The sequence below is a fragment of the Thunnus albacares genome, chromosome 16, assembly GCF_914725855.1.
Source record: "Thunnus albacares chromosome 16, fThuAlb1.1, whole genome shotgun sequence".
Classification (NCBI taxonomy): domain Eukaryota; kingdom Metazoa; phylum Chordata; class Actinopteri; order Scombriformes; family Scombridae; genus Thunnus; species Thunnus albacares.
The window spans coordinates 27,589,161-27,609,902 of record NC_058121.1 but is presented as its reverse complement, the minus strand read 5'-3'; the positions used below and the strand labels follow the sequence as shown (position 1 = coordinate 27,609,902).

General features: G+C 39.1%; 1 protein-coding gene across 4 annotated transcripts; it reads right to left on the bottom strand.

The window, feature by feature from the left end:
• Positions 1 to 1,780: 1,780 nt before the first annotated feature.
• LOC122999439 (protein NLRC3-like) lies at positions 1,781 to 10,793 on the bottom strand. Of its 4 annotated transcripts, XM_044376372.1 has the most exons (6): positions 9,285 to 10,793; positions 8,679 to 8,798; positions 7,443 to 7,678; positions 5,455 to 7,315; positions 3,694 to 3,867; positions 1,781 to 2,849 (listed from the first exon to the last, which is right to left on the bottom strand). In XM_044376372.1, the coding sequence occupies exons 1-6, from the start codon at positions 9,455 to 9,457 to the stop codon at positions 2,834 to 2,836; spliced, it is 2,580 nt and encodes an 859-aa protein (XP_044232307.1). In that variant the 5' UTR covers positions 9,458 to 10,793; the 3' UTR covers positions 1,781 to 2,833. The 4 variants fall into 4 exon arrangements, with proteins under 4 accessions (XP_044232307.1, XP_044232305.1, XP_044232306.1 ...); XM_044376370.1 differs by lacking the exon at positions 1,781 to 2,849 and having other exon boundaries at positions 3,535 to 3,867; XM_044376371.1 differs by lacking the exon at positions 1,781 to 2,849 and having other exon boundaries at positions 3,535 to 3,867; positions 5,455 to 7,312.
• Between the last annotated feature and the right edge of the window lie 9,949 nt (positions 10,794 to 20,742).

Genomic DNA, 20,742 nt, shown 5'->3' with positions numbered 1-20,742 from the left:
AGTGGAATCTCCATCTTTCAGAAACATACTCAGCAAAATACAAATAACAGGGAACGGACGGCCACCATCATCAGACAGGAAAACTTTTTCTTTTGTATGTCCTCCTTATTAAGATAGGGATTTGCTCTGATATGTGGGCATATGTAAGGTTTAACGTTATATTGGTAACTGGCAATTACACGACAATGCATCTCAGGCGTTGTTGCAGAGTAATACAAAAGAGTAATGTAATGAGTAGTGTAGTTAATTACCTTTCACAGGGAGTAATTAAGTAAAGTAATGCATTACTTTTTAAAAAAGTAACGAGTAATGTGTAATGCATTACATTTTTTGAGTAACGACCCCAACACCAATTGCGAGTGGTCTGCAGGGGAAGAACGGACACAAAGCAAACAACCAATCACAAATCAGATTCAACTTGCACTGTCACTACTGCAGGTTAGAAGGTGCAGAGGTGTGTGTGTGTGTGTTTAAATGAGATAATGATGCTGTACCTGCGATTAGTCAACTGCTGATTCACATAAAATCACTATTGTTCAGAGAAATGATGAAACTCAGTGGTAAAATAGACATGAGACAACTTCCTCTCACTCTGTATTCAACCAGTGTGTTAATGTGTGTGTGTGTGTGTCTGTGTATGTATTAAATATTAACCCTCAAATTGAAATCAAAATTAAGTATTAAATTTAAATTAAATCCATCAGTCACCTTTAAACCAAACTGAAAGAGGAAAGAAGGAATTAAGTCTGACGTCTTGAAGGCAACTGATTATGTTTAACTGGAAAATTAACTTGAAATTGACCAAATCCAAAATGATTTCACCTAATAACTCCTTTAGTTTCATTATGATTATGATCTGCTGCTTGTCTTATGTTACTATTTTAAACACCTGATAGAAAGTGAACTAAAATCAGGGATTTTGATGCTACATTTGTTGAATCTCAAAGAACTTTTTTAAAAATTATAATCATTTAATCTAGTAATCTCTGTAAGATTGAGATTTCTTCTGCAGAGAGATTTAAATACTGTAAAAGAAACATTTACAGACAAAAAAATAACTGGTCCAGTAACACATTACGATCGACACACATCGTCAAATTATGGTAAAATTCACTAATCACTAACATCTCACCGATGCGAAGAAATTCACATATTTGTAAATCCTTTGTAATTCTTTCTATTTGTCTCCACATCAGGGGACATATTTATCAAATTTCTGCAGCAGTTGGATAAATTCTGGCCCTAGTCCTGTGAATGTTATTTTTGATCAGGACATGTCCTTTAACTCCCACATAAAACAGATTTCAAGTACTGCCTTTTTTCACTTACGTAATATTGCAAAAATCAGGCACATCCTTTCTCAAAAAGATGCAGAAAAAACAGTCCACGCATTTGTTACTTCTAGGCTGGATTATTGCAATTCATTATTATCAGGCTGCCCTAACAAGTCTCTAAAGACTCCAGCTGGTCCAGAGTGCAGCTGCACATATGCTGACAAAAACTATAAAAAGAGATCATATTTCTCCCATCTTAGCTTTTTTGCATTGGCTTCCAGTAAAATCCAGAATTGAATTTAAAATCCTTCTCCTCACCTACAAAGCTCTTAATGGTCAGGCACCATCATATCTTAATGAGTTTATAGTACCCCATTACCCCACTAGAACACTGCGCTCCTAGAATGCAGGCTTACTTGTGGTTCCTACAGTCTCCAAAAGTAGAATGGGAGGCAGAGCCTTCAGCTATCAGGTTCCTCTCCTGTGGAACCATTGTCCAGATTCGGTCCAGGGAGCAGACACCCTCTCTGCATTTAAGAGTAGGCTTAAAACTTTCCTGTTTTATAAAGCTTATAGTTAAGGCCGACCAAGCTCGCCTTTGGACCAGCCCTTAGTTACGCTGCTATAGGCCTTTGTCTCATGCACATGGAGTATGAGGCCAAACACAGGTTGATCCAGAAGCCTAACAGCAAAGACCATATTTATCTATGCTGGTAATCAGCACTAATTCATTTCCCATCACTTGGTGTGAAGTTATAGAAAAACAAGCTGCATTCATACAAATCGTGGCTTTATTTAATTATTCATTTGTTTTGAATCAAATTATCTCACCTACAAGTTTAAATTATATACTTTTTTGTTAAAGCCATCTGCTTGGCTTACCAGTGTTTACTTACAGCCTAATGCAAATGACATATTAAATATCTGTGAAACCATGTTGCTGAACCAAGATAATTTCATGCAGCTGAGTCAAATTACCTGTTATCTTAATTAACATATAGGCTACATTTATTTCTCAGGCTTTCTTTACAGAGAGTTTTGTTACATAACCTTGGTAAGTTACCTGCCTGGTTACCTGCCTATGCAAGTAATATACCAAATTATAACAGTTTAATATTTCCAGCCCAGACTGTGAGAGAACTACAACACGTCGTCGTTATTTCTACTTTGCTGCTCTGACTGTCATAAAACAGTGACGTCTCACTCTCTCCCAGGAGTAATCCTTCTCATGCTGGCAGTCAGAGTAAATTCTCCTCTGCAATTAGTTTTAGTCCTTGGTTAACTCTCAGTGCGATTCTGAGAGACTTGATAAATATGGGCCCAGGGTCAGAGTCTAACTTATAACACCTCTTTTCTGCATCAAACAGCTCATGTATAACAAATTTAGAAAGTGCTGACTTCAACAAAATCCAGAGATAACGGTTCAGTTTGTAGTCAGTTAAGAGACTTAAGTGAAGATGACAAAATTCAGATCCAGACTCTAGTCCAGGTGGATCATCAGGATACAGCTGATCCTCTCTCAACACACTCCTCGATGTTCACTCACACTCTTATAGAGATCAGAACACCCTCCAGCTGATGAGAGAAGAAACAACAGAGGTCATAAATCAGTGTTTAGTGAGATTCATTTCATCAGCTGTCAGTCAATCATGCAGCACATCCAGAATGAAGAGCAGCAGGGACTTCAGTCCTGTTCAGACCAGAAGTGGAACAGCTGTTTAGTGTGTTGGAGTGAACACACTGAGCTCCAAGCTCACAGACCTGGAGCGGCTTTTGGTATCAAGTCTGTTTACTCTGCAGATTTCACTGAAGTACACAGAGGAAATAAACTGCTGAGAGTCATGAACACATTACTGCAGAAACAGAGACATTCACTCACCAGTTTACTGATGGATTTACTGTTGATACATGTGAACTGTTACAAAAGTTTAAAAGCTACAGAGTCTCTGTGGGATTTGAATATCTTTCCTGCTGTTAAATCATCACATAACAATCAGTCAGAGCTCTCAACTAAACACCTGCTGTGATTCCTGGACTTCAGCAGAGGTTCTGATTTGTATAAAAACCACATGGTCTAAACATAATGATGGTTCTGTGAAATCAGAGCCAGTGATTTGTAGGCTTCAGTCAGACGGATCTTAAGATGGATTGATCAATTCTTTAGAGTTGAAATGAGAGAACAAACACTTTCAGATCAGATTTGATGGTACGACGGTTTGATGAATGAGGACCACTGTCTCTCTGCCTTTAGGTCCAATCCTGAAGCCTGTCATCATTCTCCTCTCACAGCTTCAATTAGAAAAGCAGCCACAGAGACGATTGGAGGTTCACCAGGAAATAAGATCTTTGCTTTGATACTAACTGTGTTTAATACAATACTGTTGAAACCAGCACGGACTGACTCCAACTCTCCACTGACCTCAGAGTATCCAGTCCACAATGTGGACTTTCCTTAAGATCACACAGCAGCTCCACTTCTGGATCCCGCAGTTCGTTGTTACTCAACTGCAGCTCTCTCAGATGGGAGGGGTTGGACTTCAGAGCTGAGGCCTGAGAAACACAGCTGACCTCTGACAACCTGCAGCGACTCAATCTGAATAAAGAATACATTTTAGATAAAAATCCATTTATTATTCAATCGGATTTGTTCAAGTTTTAAATGTGTAGTTCAGCATTACTATGTCCTAATCAATTAGCTTTTCCCTAAAATGAGTAGAGTGACTTTGTCATTGTGTTATTGTGGCTCACCATAATGTCAGCCTTCTTCAGACACCATCCAAATGTCACCACAACATTCAGACAACTATTCATGTCAACACCAATTCATTAAAAATACTTTAAACACCTGCATTGATCTCTGAGTCCCTCTGTGTATGTGTGTGTGTGTGTGGATCAATCAATCAAAAGACCAATATCAATGATCAGACATTATTCATTAAAACACATTAAAGAATATAATCAAGAAATATTTCCCCTTCAGCAAATAAACGTAATCAATTTAAACAGACACTGGTATATGAAATCAGACATGTTTATACTCTATGATCATGCAGACATGATCTCCTTCTTCCTGTATTTGGTAGTTTAGTAGGTATGTGTAATTATAATATGTTATTGGTGGCAGTAATCATTCCACCTGTCCACACTGACTGTAAAGTACTCTCTTAACACAGCTACACTGTAGGAAATGAGTTCATAAGTTCAGCTGAAGCTAATATGAGGCTTTGACAGTCTGGTAGACACCTACTTGATTTGTCTAACTCAAAGTTACAGGCTATTTAGTAAAAAATTCCATCTTTAGTTACAATCCCTCCACTGCAGCTCAGCAAGGAAACACTGAAGAAACAGAAAGATACTTCCTTGATATCAATATTTATTTAAACTAATATGAGGCTTCAGACTTCTGAAGCCTCATATTAGTTTAAACTTGGGAAGTAATTTTTACATAGAACCAGACTGTGGATTTTGAATTCTTGAAAAAAAATTAAATTCTACAGATTTGTTCTTAGGCAAATCACAAAAAGTGAAAAGAACCAAACGTGAAACTTCAGTGAAGGATTTGAATTGAATACATAGAAAAAAAATTACCAAAGCTACAGTCAGTGAATTGACCTCAGAGTCTCCAGTCTACAGTTTGGACACTTCAATCCAGCTGACAGCTGGTTCACTCCTGAATCATGCAGCTCATTGCATGCAGCTTTCTCCAGAGAAAGAGGAATGCGCCTGCCACCTTTCAGCATATGATGCACCTGGTGCTGGGGGACGTGTCCTGTTGTAATGTATACCTCGATGACGTGGTGGTGTACTCTCGGAATAAAGTAACTAAGTAACTAAAGTTCTTCATTTGTTTTACCAGGTTTGAATGATGCCCCCGTCACCCAAAGGAAGATAAATAGAAGAAAAAATGTAAAATCCAATAATTACTAGAAATAAATAGAACAACTGTATTCATTAACTTAACAGCTATAAACACAACCAACTGAAAAATCAACATTATTTTGACTCACAGCATTTGAAACAGCTCAAAAACATCTGTGACTAAATATAACTAACATATTGTTTTGGCTATAAAAAAGTAGAGCATTAATGTAACAATAATAAGAATTTTATACTGTTTAGATTTGAAGAACTAAACTGCTAATCTACACTGATTTATCATGCTAATCACATCTGGACTTACAGAGCCTTTCTGCAGTTCCTCACAGCTGGGATCAGTCTGTGTTGTCCTTCCTCTGATGTGTTGTACTTCTTCAGGTCCAACTCATCCAGAACCTCCTCTGACATCTGCAGCATGTAGGCCAGAGCTGAGCAATGGATCTCAGAAAGTTCCTTCTCTGATCTGTTCTCTGACTTCAGGAACTTTTGGATCTCCTGATGTACTGAGCGGTCATTCATCTCCATTAGACAGTGGAAGATGTTGATGCTTCTGTCAGGAGAGATATCCTCACTTTTCATCTTCTTCAGGTTGTTAATGGCTCTCTGGATGATTTTTGGACTGTTTTTTGTCCGTCCCAGCAGGCCTCCTAAGAGACTCTGGTTGGACTCCAGAGAGAGGCCATGAAGGAAGCGAACAAACAGGTCCAGGTGGCCATTTTTACTTTTGAGAGATTTCTCCATGGCTCTCCTCAGGAAGTCATCCAGGGATGAATCATGGCTATGATTGTTTCTGAAATTAGCTGAAATCTTCTTGAGGAAAGATTTCGGCTTTGATTCCCTGTGTTTGTAGTCTTTTCGCAGGAAGTCCCCCAGTACCTCTGTGTTGCTGTTGGTGTAACAGTGGTACATGTAGACTGCAGCCAGAAACTCCCGAACGCTCAGATGAACAAAGCAGTAGACTGTTTTTTGGAAGATCACACTCTCTCTTTTGAAGATCTCTGTACAAAATCCTGATAACACAGAGGCCTCTGTGACATCAAGACCACACTGCTCCAGGTCTTCTTGGTAGAATATGATGTTTCCTTTCTCCAGATGTTCAAAAGCCAGCCTCCCCAGCTTCAGAAGAACTTCCCTGTCAGCCTCTGTCAGCTCCTGTGGACTCGTCTCATGTCCCTCATCATACTTGTGCTTCTTCCTCTGTGTCTGAACCAGCAAGAAGTGTGAGAACAGGTCGGTCAGGGTCTTGGGCAGCTCTCCTCTCTGGTCTGTAGTCAACATGTGCTCCAGTACTCTAGCAATGATCCAGCAGAAGACTGGGATGTGACACATGATGTGGAGGCTCCTGGATGTCTTGATATGTGAGATGATACTGCTGCACAGCTCTTCATCACTGAATCTCCTCCTGAAATACTCCTCCTTTTGGGCGTCAGTGAAGCCTCGTACTTCTGTTACCCTGTCAACACATGCAGGAAGAATCTGATTGGCTGCTGAAGGTCGAGAAGTTATCCAGACGAGAGCTGAGGCAAGCAGATTCCCCTTGAAGAGGTTTGTCAACAGCACACTGACTGATGATTTCTGTGTGACATCAGACACAGCCTCATTGTTCTTGAAATCCAGTGAAAGTCTGCTTTCATCCAGGCCATCAAAGATGAACAAAACTTTATAGATAGCAAGCTTCTCTGCCGAGACCTTCTGTAATGTTGGATGGAAATCATAGATCAGCATGAGGAGACTGTACTGCTCATCTTTGATCAAGTTCAGCTCCCTGAATGAAAGCAGAATCACCAGACTGATATCTTGGTTTTGTAAGCCCTCTGCCCAGTCCAGAGTGAATTTCTGCACTGAGAAGGTTTTTCCAACGCCAGCAACACCGTTTGTCAGAACGACTCTGATGTCTTTCTGTTGTTCAGGTAAGGCTTTAAAAATGTCATGACACTTGATTGGAGCGTCATGGAGGGTCTTCATCCTGGAAGCTGTTTCAAGTTGCCTCACCTCATGTTGGGTATTAACGTCTTCACTCTGTCCCTCTGTGATGTAGAGCTCAGTGTAGATCCTGTTGAGGAGGGTTTCACTTCCTGCTTCATCAGTTCCTTCAGTCACACATTCACATCTCCTCCTCAGATTGATCTTATGTGCATTTAAAACCTCCTGCAGACCACTATCTGCTGAAAGAGAAGAAAAAAAGTCAAAAGAGATATGTCTCACTGCATTAATTTTCAGTAGGATAGAGGAGGTAGATTCCTGTCCTGTTTTCAGAGATGATGACATCAGCAGACAGATCTTCAGTCTTACATTGTACAGTGCTGGTCTGACGGTCTGTCTGCAGTCCACAGCTTGTTCTGGATTTTCCTCCACACTGGGGACAGGAGGAGTCTCCTGGTAAAGCAGACTGGTCACAGTATGAGGTGATGCACTGTCTGCAGAACCAGTGTCCACAGCTGGTAGAGACTGGATCCTTCCGGACATCCTGACACAAAGAACAGCGGGACAGCTGCTCCTCCACAGACACACCCCTCCTCTTCCTCTCTCTGTGGACATGAACAGATTCTTTACGACACATGACATTAGTGGTGGCCAACCAACAGCTCACAAGTTGCATGCAGGTCTTTCCCTACATAAATAGTCCAGGCTGTAAGTATTTGGACAGTTTTTCTGTTCTTTAGGCTCTGGGCTTCAGCATATTCAGTTTGAAATAAAATAATATAAACTACAATTGCAAGGGTTCAAAAGTAATTAGACAGACAATAACAATGTACCAGCAAAGGCAGAGAAGAAGAAGAAGAGTGTAAGCTTGTAAACATGGATGTAAACAATGCAGGATTCAGAATACTAGGTTCAAATGTTGGCTTTGCAAATGTTTCATGAGGAGGGAAATGGGTTTAACACCTTTGTAAGACCAGTAATTGACAAGTAAGTCAATGTAAACATGACCTTTGTTAACAAGAAAACTCCACAGGGCTCCTTCAACCCTCTTTGAGCCATCAAAAGTCAGGAAAAATAAGCAGGAAGCAACTGAGCAAAACAGAAAAGTCCACTTGTGAAAAATAACAGACTGCTGCTCTTTTGTCTTGGGTTGTGGTGCTGAACAGAGAACTCTGGTAAATAGCTTCATAATGCATCTTTTCATTTTTGTTTCTCTCTCTAACTGTTTCTGCTATAATCACTCTCCGTCTGTGTGAGTGTGATACAACAGTTTTACAGATTTTACTTTTCCCAAATGTTAAATGTCAGACTGAGTTTCCTCTGCTACAGTGGTCAGTCTGCATTGATAAATCAGCTCCAGCAGGCTGTTTGTATATATTTCCATTACCTCCTCCCATATTTTCTGCCTTTGAACAGGAATGCATTAAGACACATTCTGTATTGCATGAGACCAAACACTCAATTTTATTCATTTTACCTGCACAAAACCAATCCTTTAGTGAACAAGGACAGACATAATTTGACTTGTTACTAAATCCTTAGTAAATATCACCCTATCTGACTGAATTATCTTCAAGTCAGTTTACAGTGGACACAGTCTCTTACTTTGTGTCTGAGGGTCCAGGTTCATTACTGAAGTTTAGAGATTCATATATAGACTGGTCACTCTTCATAGACAGTTGGCTGGATATTAGAGACTCTGCGCTCTGTCTGTGGTGCTGACCTCTGGAAACAACAAATGTTTTACATACATCATTACTTATCACTAGTTAATCACAACAGCTGATTGCGTTCATATCTCAGTTTAAATTTTTATTTCTATCTACAGCTGAAAACATATGTGAGAGTGAAGAGATTTGAACTTCTACATGTGGAAACACTGTGAAGGAATATGACACACATCCTGAACATTTATTTCCTGTAAACTCATGACGTGTTTGTAGAGTCTGATTGCAATGCTCTTTCAGTCATGCATGTAGTTTGACTGTATTGTTTACAGACATTTTCATGAGCTGCACAGCTTTGATAAATACATCAGGTGACACTTTATATTTAGATGGATAAACTTTCTGCATAAGATCTTCAGACACTCACTAATAGCGGGTGGAGATGGTTGTAGTAGAGTGTGGGTTGTCAGTGGTGTTTGTTTTTAAGTGACATTTCAACACTGAATCATCTTTGGGTCAGTTTACAGTAGCAATAGTCTCTTACTTTGTATCTGAGGGTCCAGATTCATTACTGAAGTTTAGGGAATAACTTTTAGACCGGTCACTCTTCATAGAAAGACAGCTGGATATTAGAGACTCTGCTCCATCATCCTCTTCCTCCAAATCATTCATCTTCTGGAGTCTGAGAGGTAAAACAGTAACATTGGAGACACACATACATACACAGTATAATAAACTCAGTCCTTTCTCTCAAGTTAATGGCTTCTTATTAGTTTACACAACTTTAAATACAACCATGTGTGTTTTCTAGCCATCACAAAGATCAACTTTGACTCTGGTTTAAATCTGTTACATACTTTCCCCCTGCTGGATGGGATATGTATAGCCCAATATTCTATTGACCATTTGTTTGTGCTCTCTCCTAGGTGGCCCTGATCGGATGATTGAGGGGAGAGCCTATAAAGAGGGAAGGAATGTGGCTTGGTCTCTCTCTTTTCCATTTTCCAGCCTGAGCACCAGCAGCTTTGTTCTTGTGTTTGTTCTGTTATGTTTTAGTTTTGCCTTTTTTAGTTTCTTGGTTTGGTTAGTGAGTCTGGTAGTCCCATTTTTGTGGCTTTATTTCTGTTAGGTTTAGTTGTTATGTGGATTTAGGTTAGAGAGGAGAGCCCAGATCCTACGGCCCTTTGTGGGTTGGTCTGGGTGTCTCCTCTTCTTTCTATTCTTTTTGGCCAGCTCACCAGCTTTTGTTGTTTTTTTATTAATAAATTTGTGTAATCATTGTGAAATCCTGACCTTTGTTATGCCTTCTGTGGGCGAGCTGTTTTTAGGGGGTCGTAATAAAATCCAACAAACAGACTTCAGATAAACATCTGTGTCATTCTTCATTATGACTTTGCTCTATTTTGGCAGCACCATCGTGCCACGTACCATCACTGCGAGGACGCAGAAACCAGGGAAAGAAAAAAGGACACAACGTCTGAAGATATCAACCTGTGATTTCACATTTTTCTGACAGTTTAATCAACTAAACAATTAATCCAACAAACAATCAGCAGATTGAACAATAATGACAGTAATCATTATTTGCAGCCCTAATATTAACACTCACCCTGCCTCAGACTTGCTGTTTTCCTCCTTGTGCTCTGTCAACTTTAAAGTGGAGCTTGTAAAGAATGAGTACCTTCACCTTTACTCCCTACCTGTGTGTGTGGGGGGGTGTTTGTATATGTGTTGGAGCCATAATGAACTATGAGCTTTGGTTGTTGGCTCCTTCCCACAATGTCTTTACTGGAAATTGTGTGTGTGTGTGTGTGTGTGTGTGTGTGGTTAAGGTTAGGTGTGAATTGGTTATGGTTATTGTTAGGGTTAGGGTTATGCTGTACAAAATGAAGTGAGTCAGTGCAATGTCCTAACAAGAATAACTGTGCAAACTTGACCCAGTGTTACACACAACAAGCTTTCACTAAAAACTGTCACAAATGTTTTGTTTCTTGTACAAAACAATGTGCATATGACATTCATAAGATACACAAGTTGTTAACAATCAGTAACAAAGTGTGACGTGTAAAAAGTAGATAGTTTGGGTAAAAAAAAAACAATAGTAAAATAAAAAATAACACTGAAACTGGGTCAAAACAACCACTTGTCTTGAGAGGCTTTCTGGGTAACATTAAAGGTTTTATATGTAGGATTGTGAAGCAATTTACATGTATTAATTGTTTTCATTACCAATGAGTGAATGGGTAATAATGTAACGTAAAAAAATTAGACTTTCCCCGACTTTTTTTGCTGTCTGTAAGACCCTGTGGACTGATTTCTATGTGAAAGACCTGGGCTGGATTTTCCGCGAAGACCTTGCCTCTCTCCTGCTAACGTCAACAAACCATTGGCATTACCACACAACAACACAACAAAAACGGTGCTTTCCGAGTAGAAGCACCCTGCAGATATTAGCTCTCCAGCTAATGAGACGGCTAGCTGCGTACATCAACCACTACACATTTCACAACAAAACACCCTCGCAATGACAAGTCACCCACTCTCGACCACACACACAGCTAAAACATTATTTCCTCAACAAAGGAGCAGAAAACAAGCTCCAGAGCGATAGCAGAACATAGTTCTTTTGTTTTTCGTGTTGGAAGCCCAAAAGTTGTAATAAGCACACATTGCATAACAAAACTGCAGCTGTTGCTCCCCAGCCACAGCCTGTTGCTCCCTGGTGTCACAAATCAGCTGGTTTTCTGTTAACTTGTTACCTTTGTTTGTAAACATTGGGCATTTCTCATGGCGACAGCAGATGTTCCAATCACGGAGAGGAAACATTACTGACCTTGCAATGCCTGATTATGATTTTATATCACTCATAATTTCATAGACTGTCCATCTCATTAATTCAGCTTATGGTTTATGAAGTTAAATGAAACTGTGGGATCAGAAATATTCTTAACCATATTTTCTTCAAAATAAAAACTCCCCAACCGGCAGGGGCAGAGCTAGACTCTCACCACAGAAGGGGCAGAGCATTCTTGAGGGGCCCTTCTGATAAAGTCATTTCAAAATTCACAACTGTAAAATAGCTGATATATCCTGTCCATAAACACAAATTGTCAGTTATCGAGCCAAGCAAGCCTATGTCTAAGAAAACATACAGTGAAGCCACTTTGTCAGACAAGTTTGTTCTGAAGAACAAAAAAAGAAAACAGGTTGGCAGTTGCATTCAAATGTTTCAGCACCAAGGACAGCACATGGTGCTCTATATGCATTGATTAACGAACAGTTCAGCACCACCACTGACAGACAGCGACAGGCTGGGTGTACTGTCTCAGTACCATGTCTTTCTTACACAGAAATAACATAAACATAAAATAGACACAGCGGTCCACGACACCACAGGTAATGACACAGACAGGTGCTGAGATGTGGTAAGCATGGAGGTAATCAACAGATTACCAAAATTTAAGATGATAAAGACTGATTATGGATGTTTGTATCTTCATTGAGCACTGAAAAGGTGAGAATGCCCAGTATTTCCCAAGAAAAGAGCATTGCAATCAGAGAAAAATCTAAAAAAAAATTAATAGAAATTTCCCTTTCAGGTTTTCAGGTACATTGTTGAGTGTAGGTCACCAGTGTTTTGGAAGCACTCAGAGCCCAACATACAATGACTGTAGTTACGCGTGTAAAACAAATAAAGCAAATACTTGCCATGGGCAGTTCAAAACCAGTTTGTCTCATGTGCTCCAACACCGTGACGCTTGTGAAGTGCCACTACAGACAAAGCACAAATCTTTTGAGCAAACATACCCACTAAAATCAAAACTGAAGGTACAGAAAATAAATGATCTAAGAGCTCAGTATTATCTATCCACTTCATTTTAGTATGCACATCATTTTATTTTTTTAATGCAGGCCATATTTTACTTGAAATGAGAAAAGAACATGTATTTGCTTACTTGCTTACTTATGAGTACTTAGCCTGTTATTTATATCATCTGTGTATACTAGAATGTTAGTTTCCTCCATGTTGTTGGTGTATATACTCATTCACACCTCACATCAACTGTGAGATCAATTTTTTATGTGTTGAAGTGGTGGCTCACAACCAGGCAATTGGCCCATTCCAAACAGGCACATTTTGACACATTCCCATGAGCTAGTGGGAAACATGAATGTATTAACTTTCACTGATGGAAAAGATACTTATAAGATGTTTGATCTGACATCTGATAGAGAAAAGGATGACAATAATGTATATAAAGGCCAGAAAGAAGACAACAGAATTATTTTTCACTTTGCCCAGATAAGATGTAATGTCATTTTAAGCAAAAAAGCACATTGGCCACCCCGCAAGAAGCTGAACCGGCATCAACTTTTGCCAAGGCGCAACCTGACTAGATGGCGTAAATATATTTAATTTTGGGGCAGCTGACATGACACTGGTGGCATATTGTGTTGTTTCTTTTAGGAGGACAGTCTCTTTTTGTTGAAAGTTGGCTAAAATGTTTGTTTTGTTACCGTCACCGACTGTTGATCATTGGAATAAAAAAAGTCCATAGCACCACTAGTGGTCAGAAACCCCACAGGATACCTGTAAATCAGGACTAAAACACTAGTTTTGAGCTTTGAGGATTTAGAGTTTCTGACAAAGCAAAGCAAAGCAAATGGATCCAGGATCAGTCTGCCAGGATGAATCAGACTGTCATATCAATATCCATCTAAAACAGTTACACAGACACAGTGGAATGAAACACACCCCTCATTTATTCCAGCTGAACAGTTAAGCATTTAGAGAAAACTAAGTGTCAGAGTTGAAGCATCTTCTGTCTCACCAGAGTTGACATTCTTTCACTTGAAGGAGACTTATAAACAGAGAAACAAGCAATAAGATTCACCTTCAGATAAAATCTCTAGAGAGAAAGGACAGCTGCAAGAGGGAAAACTGAACACTTCAAGCTGTCGCTGACTTCAACCACTGAACGCTAGTTTTCAGAGAATCACAACTCAAATTGTAGATAAGCTTATAGGAAAGGAAGTGGTGCAATGTGCAGCTGATTAATGTCCTGTTTGTGTTTTCTGCTTCACAGAGACAGAAAATGGATTCTGAATCAGAGAAAGATCTGCAGAGCCTATGTTGCACAGCCTATGTGTCAACGGACACATAGGACAATCTGGTTATTTAAAGGTACATATAATGCACTATCCCCATCAAATCCAGTCTTATTCTTCCAGTGAGGGAGAAGCTCCAGTTCATCTGGACTGTGACAGAGGAATACAGTCGTTCTCTGATCTGAACACACCTTCTCATTCACTGTCAAGGAGAAGCTGTTCCCACATATAGGCACAAACGATGAAGTCCCACTGAAGATATTACAAGTTAAAGAGCCCAATAATGTTCATTACTATGATGACAGTGATCAAAATGAAGACTTTTGGCATCATAATATTTATGATGATGATGATTGTGAAGGCTGTGGCATTGTTCTTTGTGATTACATTTGAGGAAGTGACATAAGATTATACTTTTCTTGATTTATGCAGATGTTGCAGAGATGATCCTCTGACTTTTTCTCCCTTGGCACCTTGAGGCTGACATTTTTGTTTTTTATTGAAATATCTCGACAATCTTTGGATGGATTACAGAGAAATTTTTGGACAGATATGAAGGGACGGGTTCACACTGGCAATTAGAAGATCCCTTCATAATGCACAAACAATGTAACTGATGGGGGACAAAATCCACAGTCCTCATGTGCAAAAATAAAACTTTTTTTTTTTTTTTAAAACTTTATCTGAAGCTAATATGAAGCTTCAGTCAATTTTTACCCAGATACACTTGTTTAGGTGCCACATAGTTAAAATTTCTCTTGAAATATGTCTTCCGGGTTTCATCAGACCTTAATACTCCCTCATTATACAACCTCAGTAGATTGCTTGTTTAGACCAGCTATGATCAATATCAATTACTGACATATTCAGCTTTATTAATTAATCTCTCAGTTTTTAAGATGATTTGTTCCATGTTGCTGTCATGCATCACCTAAAATTCCTCTATTAAACTTTAGACAGTGATGGCTGGTAGCAGCATTTTAACTTGCATCCTCATACAAAACAGCGCCAAATATGACCGTCATCATGGATGTCACTGTCATGCCTACAGCTTGATGTACCATTATCTAATTGTAAAGGGTTCTCCAAGGAGTCCCTGTGTCAAGTCAGCGAACCACACCTGAACCCGGAGTTAGTTAGGTTCCTATGCGTTTTGATATGGTAGTAAAATCTGGAAAGCGTTCGCACAGATAAATTACATTGCACACAAATGGTGCGACCATCTTCATTGACAGTTACCGCTAACTAGTTGCTTTGTAAATAACCAGCAACTGTGAATACCGCGAGCATCATCTGTTGTAACGTAACGTTAGTCTGTCAACGGCAGTAACGTTATCTAACTACTATGAGAGGCTGCTGATTTATTAAAGTAGAGTCAAATAACATTGGTTAACGTTACAACGTTAGTTTTTCCCGTTTGCCAAGAGCACTCGACACATTTCTGTGTTTGATTAAAGCAACCGGTCATCTCGTTTCCCTACATCACCACTTACTTTCTTATATTTATCAGTTTAATTAACGTTTACTTCGGTTAATTTAGCTGATGTTAAGTTACTCACCAGTCCATATTACCACCACGGAAAACGGCCAGAAAAAGGCTCCAAAGAAACCTCCAACATCGCAAACAACACGATCCAGACCACAAACTTGAAAATAAAAGAACAAAAGATGCACTTAAAAATACTTTTAAAAAACTCCGTGTTTAACAAGAGTTTTGCCTCACTCACTTTCCTCCAGTCAATTACTTTCGTTTGTTGTCAACGTTACCAAAGACTCCTCCTGCTTAACAGTTTTTTAACTTACTTTAAAGAGGCAGAGGAACATAAGTCATACGGTCATTTTAGTAACTGTGCAAAGAAAACATTTACGCCAATAAGAGACAGTTGCAACATGAGATGTGCTACTGAATATGCAAAGATAACCCAGGGAAGTTGGGAAGGGGGGATGATTAGTAATGTCACATTTTGGTTCCCTGTGTGCGATGATTGGAGGCTGCTAGGCCCATTTTTATTGTGAGAAATGTGGAAAATGCTGAGACAGTATTTTTCTAGGCTAGGTGCAATTGATACATGTTAGAGAAGTTTGAGACATCATTGTTTCTGAGATGAATCATGCTTTGATTATTACCAAAGTGTCAAGGTCAAACGATGTGGAGTCTAGCAAATAAGCTCTGCATTAGGAGGGGTTATGAGAGGTATATAACATAATGTTTTATGATTTTGCATTAGGTTCTTTATCCCAGGAACAAGGCCTGGGTATGCTTTGTATTGTTCTTTATGAACAGTAAACCTATTCACGTTGAACTCTACCAGCTTCATGTGTATTTCTGTGAGTCTTTCTCTTATAAGTTTTGAGTTTAATGCTAAGTTGTGGGTGACCTGAAGATTTATTGGCCCATCTGAAGATTTCCCACGACAAAACAAAAATGATTAAAAAATAATATTTTTTTGATAGTAATGACCAGTGTCAGATAACTAGCTAATAACATTTGTGTTCTTTAGCTAAGTTATAAGCAGGTTAACAGTTAACTTATCTTTTTATCTTTTAGCTAAGGTTACAATAAATAACTGTAAGGCAGTGGGGGAAAAGCAAGTAAACTCGTCTAGAAGTGACTATTTGAAAATGTCTCAGTATTACATAAAATAATAATAGGGGAGAACGGGGTAACATGAGCCACTTTTTACATTTGATGATTTTACTTTCAAAATAAAGGTGTATTTGTTTCAAATAATAGTTACTATATACACCTCAGGTTGTTGTGTACCCATGGAAACAAGTTATCTATTTATTATGGTTTTAAAACAATGGCCCATCAAAAAAAGTTAGTCCTATGGCACAACTTGCCCCAAAGTGGGGGTAAAATGAGCATGGGGATGGGGTAAATTGAGCACTCTACGGGTAAATAGTGCTACCACTAAATACTGATAAAAAATGTCACAAAATCAAACAATTTTGAGATACTTTTGAACTTTATTAATGCCATTGATTAAACTGTGATCTTTGCGTGTGAGCTACAGAGAATGTGTGTAAATGTGCTTTTGTGTCTACAGACAGGTGACAAATTAAAGGAAAAACCAGTACAGGCCTGAATACTTGATCCCTACAGTGAGGGGATCTGATGGCTCTGTTATGCTTTGGGGGGCATTTCGCTGGCATGGTTTAGGTCCACTTGTCCCTTTAGAGGGAAGGGTCACTGATGATGAAACATTTCTATCCTGATGGGAGTCAATCAATCAATCAATCAATCAATCAATCAATTTTTATTTATATAGCGCCATATCACAACAAAAGTCATCTCAAGGCACTTTTCACATAGAGCAGGTCAAGACCGTACTCTTTAATTTGCAGAGACCCAACAATTCCCCCATGAGCAGCACTTGGCGACAGCGGTGAGGAAAAACTCCCCTTTAACGGGTAGAAACCTCAAGCAGACCCCGGCTCTTGGTGGGCGGCCATCTGCTTTGACCGGTTGGGTTGAGAGAGAGAAAAAGAGGGAAAGGGGGAGGGGGGACAGAAGAACAACAATCATAACAATAACAATAAGTATAAGCATCAATAGCCAGGGAAGGATGCCATCAGGACTGTGAAGGACCGCAAAGGCTCGGCCCAGAACCCAGGGTTTCCTGTGAGATGAGAAAGCACAAAAAAAGAAGAAGCAAAGTTATTGACATGCATTGATGTTACATGAATGCATACAGATGGAGAGGAGGAGGAGGAGAGAGGAGCTCAGTGCATCATGGGAAGTCCCCCAGCAGTCTAGGCCTATAGCAGCATAACTAAGGGCTGATCCAAGGTGAGCCTGGTCGGCCCTAACTATAAGCTTTATCAAAAAGGAAAGTTTTAAGCCTACTCTTAGAGAGGGTAGAGAGGGTGTCTGCCCCCCCGGACCCCGGAAATTGTTTTCCTGAAGTGAATTTAATTTTGTTGAAATGTAAAAGGCATAAGACTGAAGATGCAGGAGTTAAGTTTTGAAATCAGTCTTGCTAACTACAACATCTGTACTGTTGCTAAAATAATGCCTTGTTTCAGCAGCAAGTCAACATTTCTGAGAGCGGAGCTGGACTTGTGATTCTGATGCTCCAAATTACACAGTGAGTTTCATTTTACTTTGTTTTATATGACAACATGCCCAAATAACTTAACTTTATGTCAATAATATCCCATCACTGTCTGTGTAGTGTTGTGTACCTGTAGATTTATTACTCTAGTGGCCTATATGAAACACATCAGCAATTTGCAGCGATATCCCAGTCCTTCAGTGTTGCATTCCTGGATGGATGCAACACTGATGTGTGCTATTTATACTACTACAGTTTATGATACACACTGTTTTTGTTTTTCAGGTGATTCACAGGGATAAACACTGAGAGGCACCCCGTCCTTTCACTGAAGATGGAGAAAGATGGACTTTTGAATGACGTTAATAAAGTGAGACATGGTTTGAAAGAAACACTTTGAAGTTGTATAATTTGTCTTAACATTTGAAGTCACAATTCAAATAGCTGTTTATTCACTGTTGTAAATATTGTCTGAGTAATTATGTCAAGTAACAAGGTTTGTGGAAAAAATATTTAACATTTTAACTCACTGTTAGCAGTCAGTTAGTTAAACACAGTGGTCCGAACTGACATTTCTGCTGCGCTTATTTTATTGCTCTACTAGTGTCTTTGACAAACCAAATCTACTCAACAGTGACATGTTCCATCTTTGGTTAAAGCATGTCTCAGGTTAAAACTATGAATATATTCCTACCTTCTAACCTTTGTATCCAGGCAGGCACATGCATATTTGCGACAAGGTGGTTGACTAAAAACATATATACAACTAACTGCATCATTGTTTTATGTCCCAGAGAACCACATGCTAGAGGACGTGAATAAGTGTCATCGCTCTGCAGGAGAAAGATGTTGACGGTTTGGATCGCACTGCTGGGGCTATTCGTGTCCGTGCTGCCAGAGTTTTCCACCCGGTCACTTCTGAAATGGATAATGATGAGCCTGGAGTCTACACAGAGAAGCTACTGGAGGCCACCAAGCTCCTCACTAACACAGGTACCACACAAACATTATATAATGAAACCAAGAACAGTAATGTGTTTGTTTCTGCCAATAGACTGTGCACTTACATGCAAGTGATTTGACCAGTTGTTGAGTATTCAGTTGTTGTTGTTGTTGTTGTTAATTGAATCACTGTAGTCCTCACTGTTAGTAGTCAGTTACACAATAGTGTGTTGAGTAGTATGTCGTACATTTTGCTGTTTATGGTAAAAATCTGTATGCCAGTATGCCACTGGATGGATTTACAGTAGAGAAGAATTACTGTAGTAACTGAATGTTTTCCCACAAACCTTTTCTATTTACGGTAATATACTGTACACACGTTTTACAGCATCTTACTGTGCATATTACATTAAAGTACTGTTCAAATTACAAAACTCGGTTACAGTGTATCTTTCAACGTTACAGTCGATTTAGAGCCAAAGTTCCTCTTTTTGTTACTATACTTCCACCGCAGCTCAACAGGGAAACACTGTCCGAGGAAACACAAAGAGGGAATTTGATGCTAAAAAAGACAGTAAATGTGTCAGATATCCACTTGATATGACTAACTCAGACTGATGAAGCCTCATATAAGCTTCACATCAACTTTTAAATGACTGTGTGGACACAAGGTGGATTTTGGCCTCCATCACTTACATTGAAAGCACATTTGAAGGATCTTTTGATATCCAGTATTAACAGGAGGAATGATTACAGCGAGGAAAACCTCTTTCACTGTTCATATGGACACCTGACTGCTGTTTGAAAAATTGTGAATTGTGAAGCATGCTGATATTAGCATTTAGCTCAAAGCACCACTGTGACTAAGAGCAGCTAAGATGTTGGTGTGGCTGTAGACTCTTATTCCAATTTCCATTTCCCTTGAAGTTGTAAATTAACTAAAAACATGCGCTGGAATAGTCTGCTCAAAGCACATATCATCAGGGGACAGTTTGACACTATATGAACTATGGTGTTTAGAGCTGCAGCAATCAGTCAATTTATCATTTAGTTGATTGAAATTAATTGGCGACTATTTTGATGTATTATTTTTTTTTTAATAAAGGAAGGGTTGGATAAGAGAAGCAAAAAAAAAGTTTCATACGTTGTGTATACTTTGTATATCATTAATAAAAAGACCTAAATCAAAACAACATACATTTACTGTGTGATTTCTGTGTATGTCCACCTGGAAATACAGTATTTACTTCAATGGTAGGGATTACTAAATAGAGGGAATGAAAAAAGTATACTACATACAAAGATTAGAAATTTCAATTTGAAGTAAAAATTACTAATATGAGGGAATGACTTATCAAAATTTCTCCTTCTGATGCTTCATTACAGGAATTAGACCTAAAATAGTATTAAAATCTACTAAAATACTAACAAGAAGGTGGTTTTTACCTGCGTTACCATCTGAGCAAACATTGACAAAGATAAACAAGAGCAACACAAAATGCTTGAAAACTATTTTTTATTTGATCTTTATTAAACAAAATACATTCCATATCAAACACACCAAGGCATTGCCAGCGAAACTGGCCTCTGAAACACACATACACAGAGAAAAGAGCACATTAAACCAGCCAGTTCCAGTACCAGTCGAGCCATTAAAGTATCACAATCTCCTCTGGTGGAAAAACTATTTTGATCAAATCTGACAGAAACTTTGGCTTTTATTCAGCGACGCCATCCTGAGAGAAAGTCCATCTGATGAGAAAGAGAAATGAAGAGACGGAGGATACAGAGGGAGACGACACAGCGGAGGAATGTGTTTCCATGGTGATGGTTTGGGATAAAACTGACCAGTCAGAGGAGGTTTATGTGTCCCGTCATCCAGATCTGTTGATG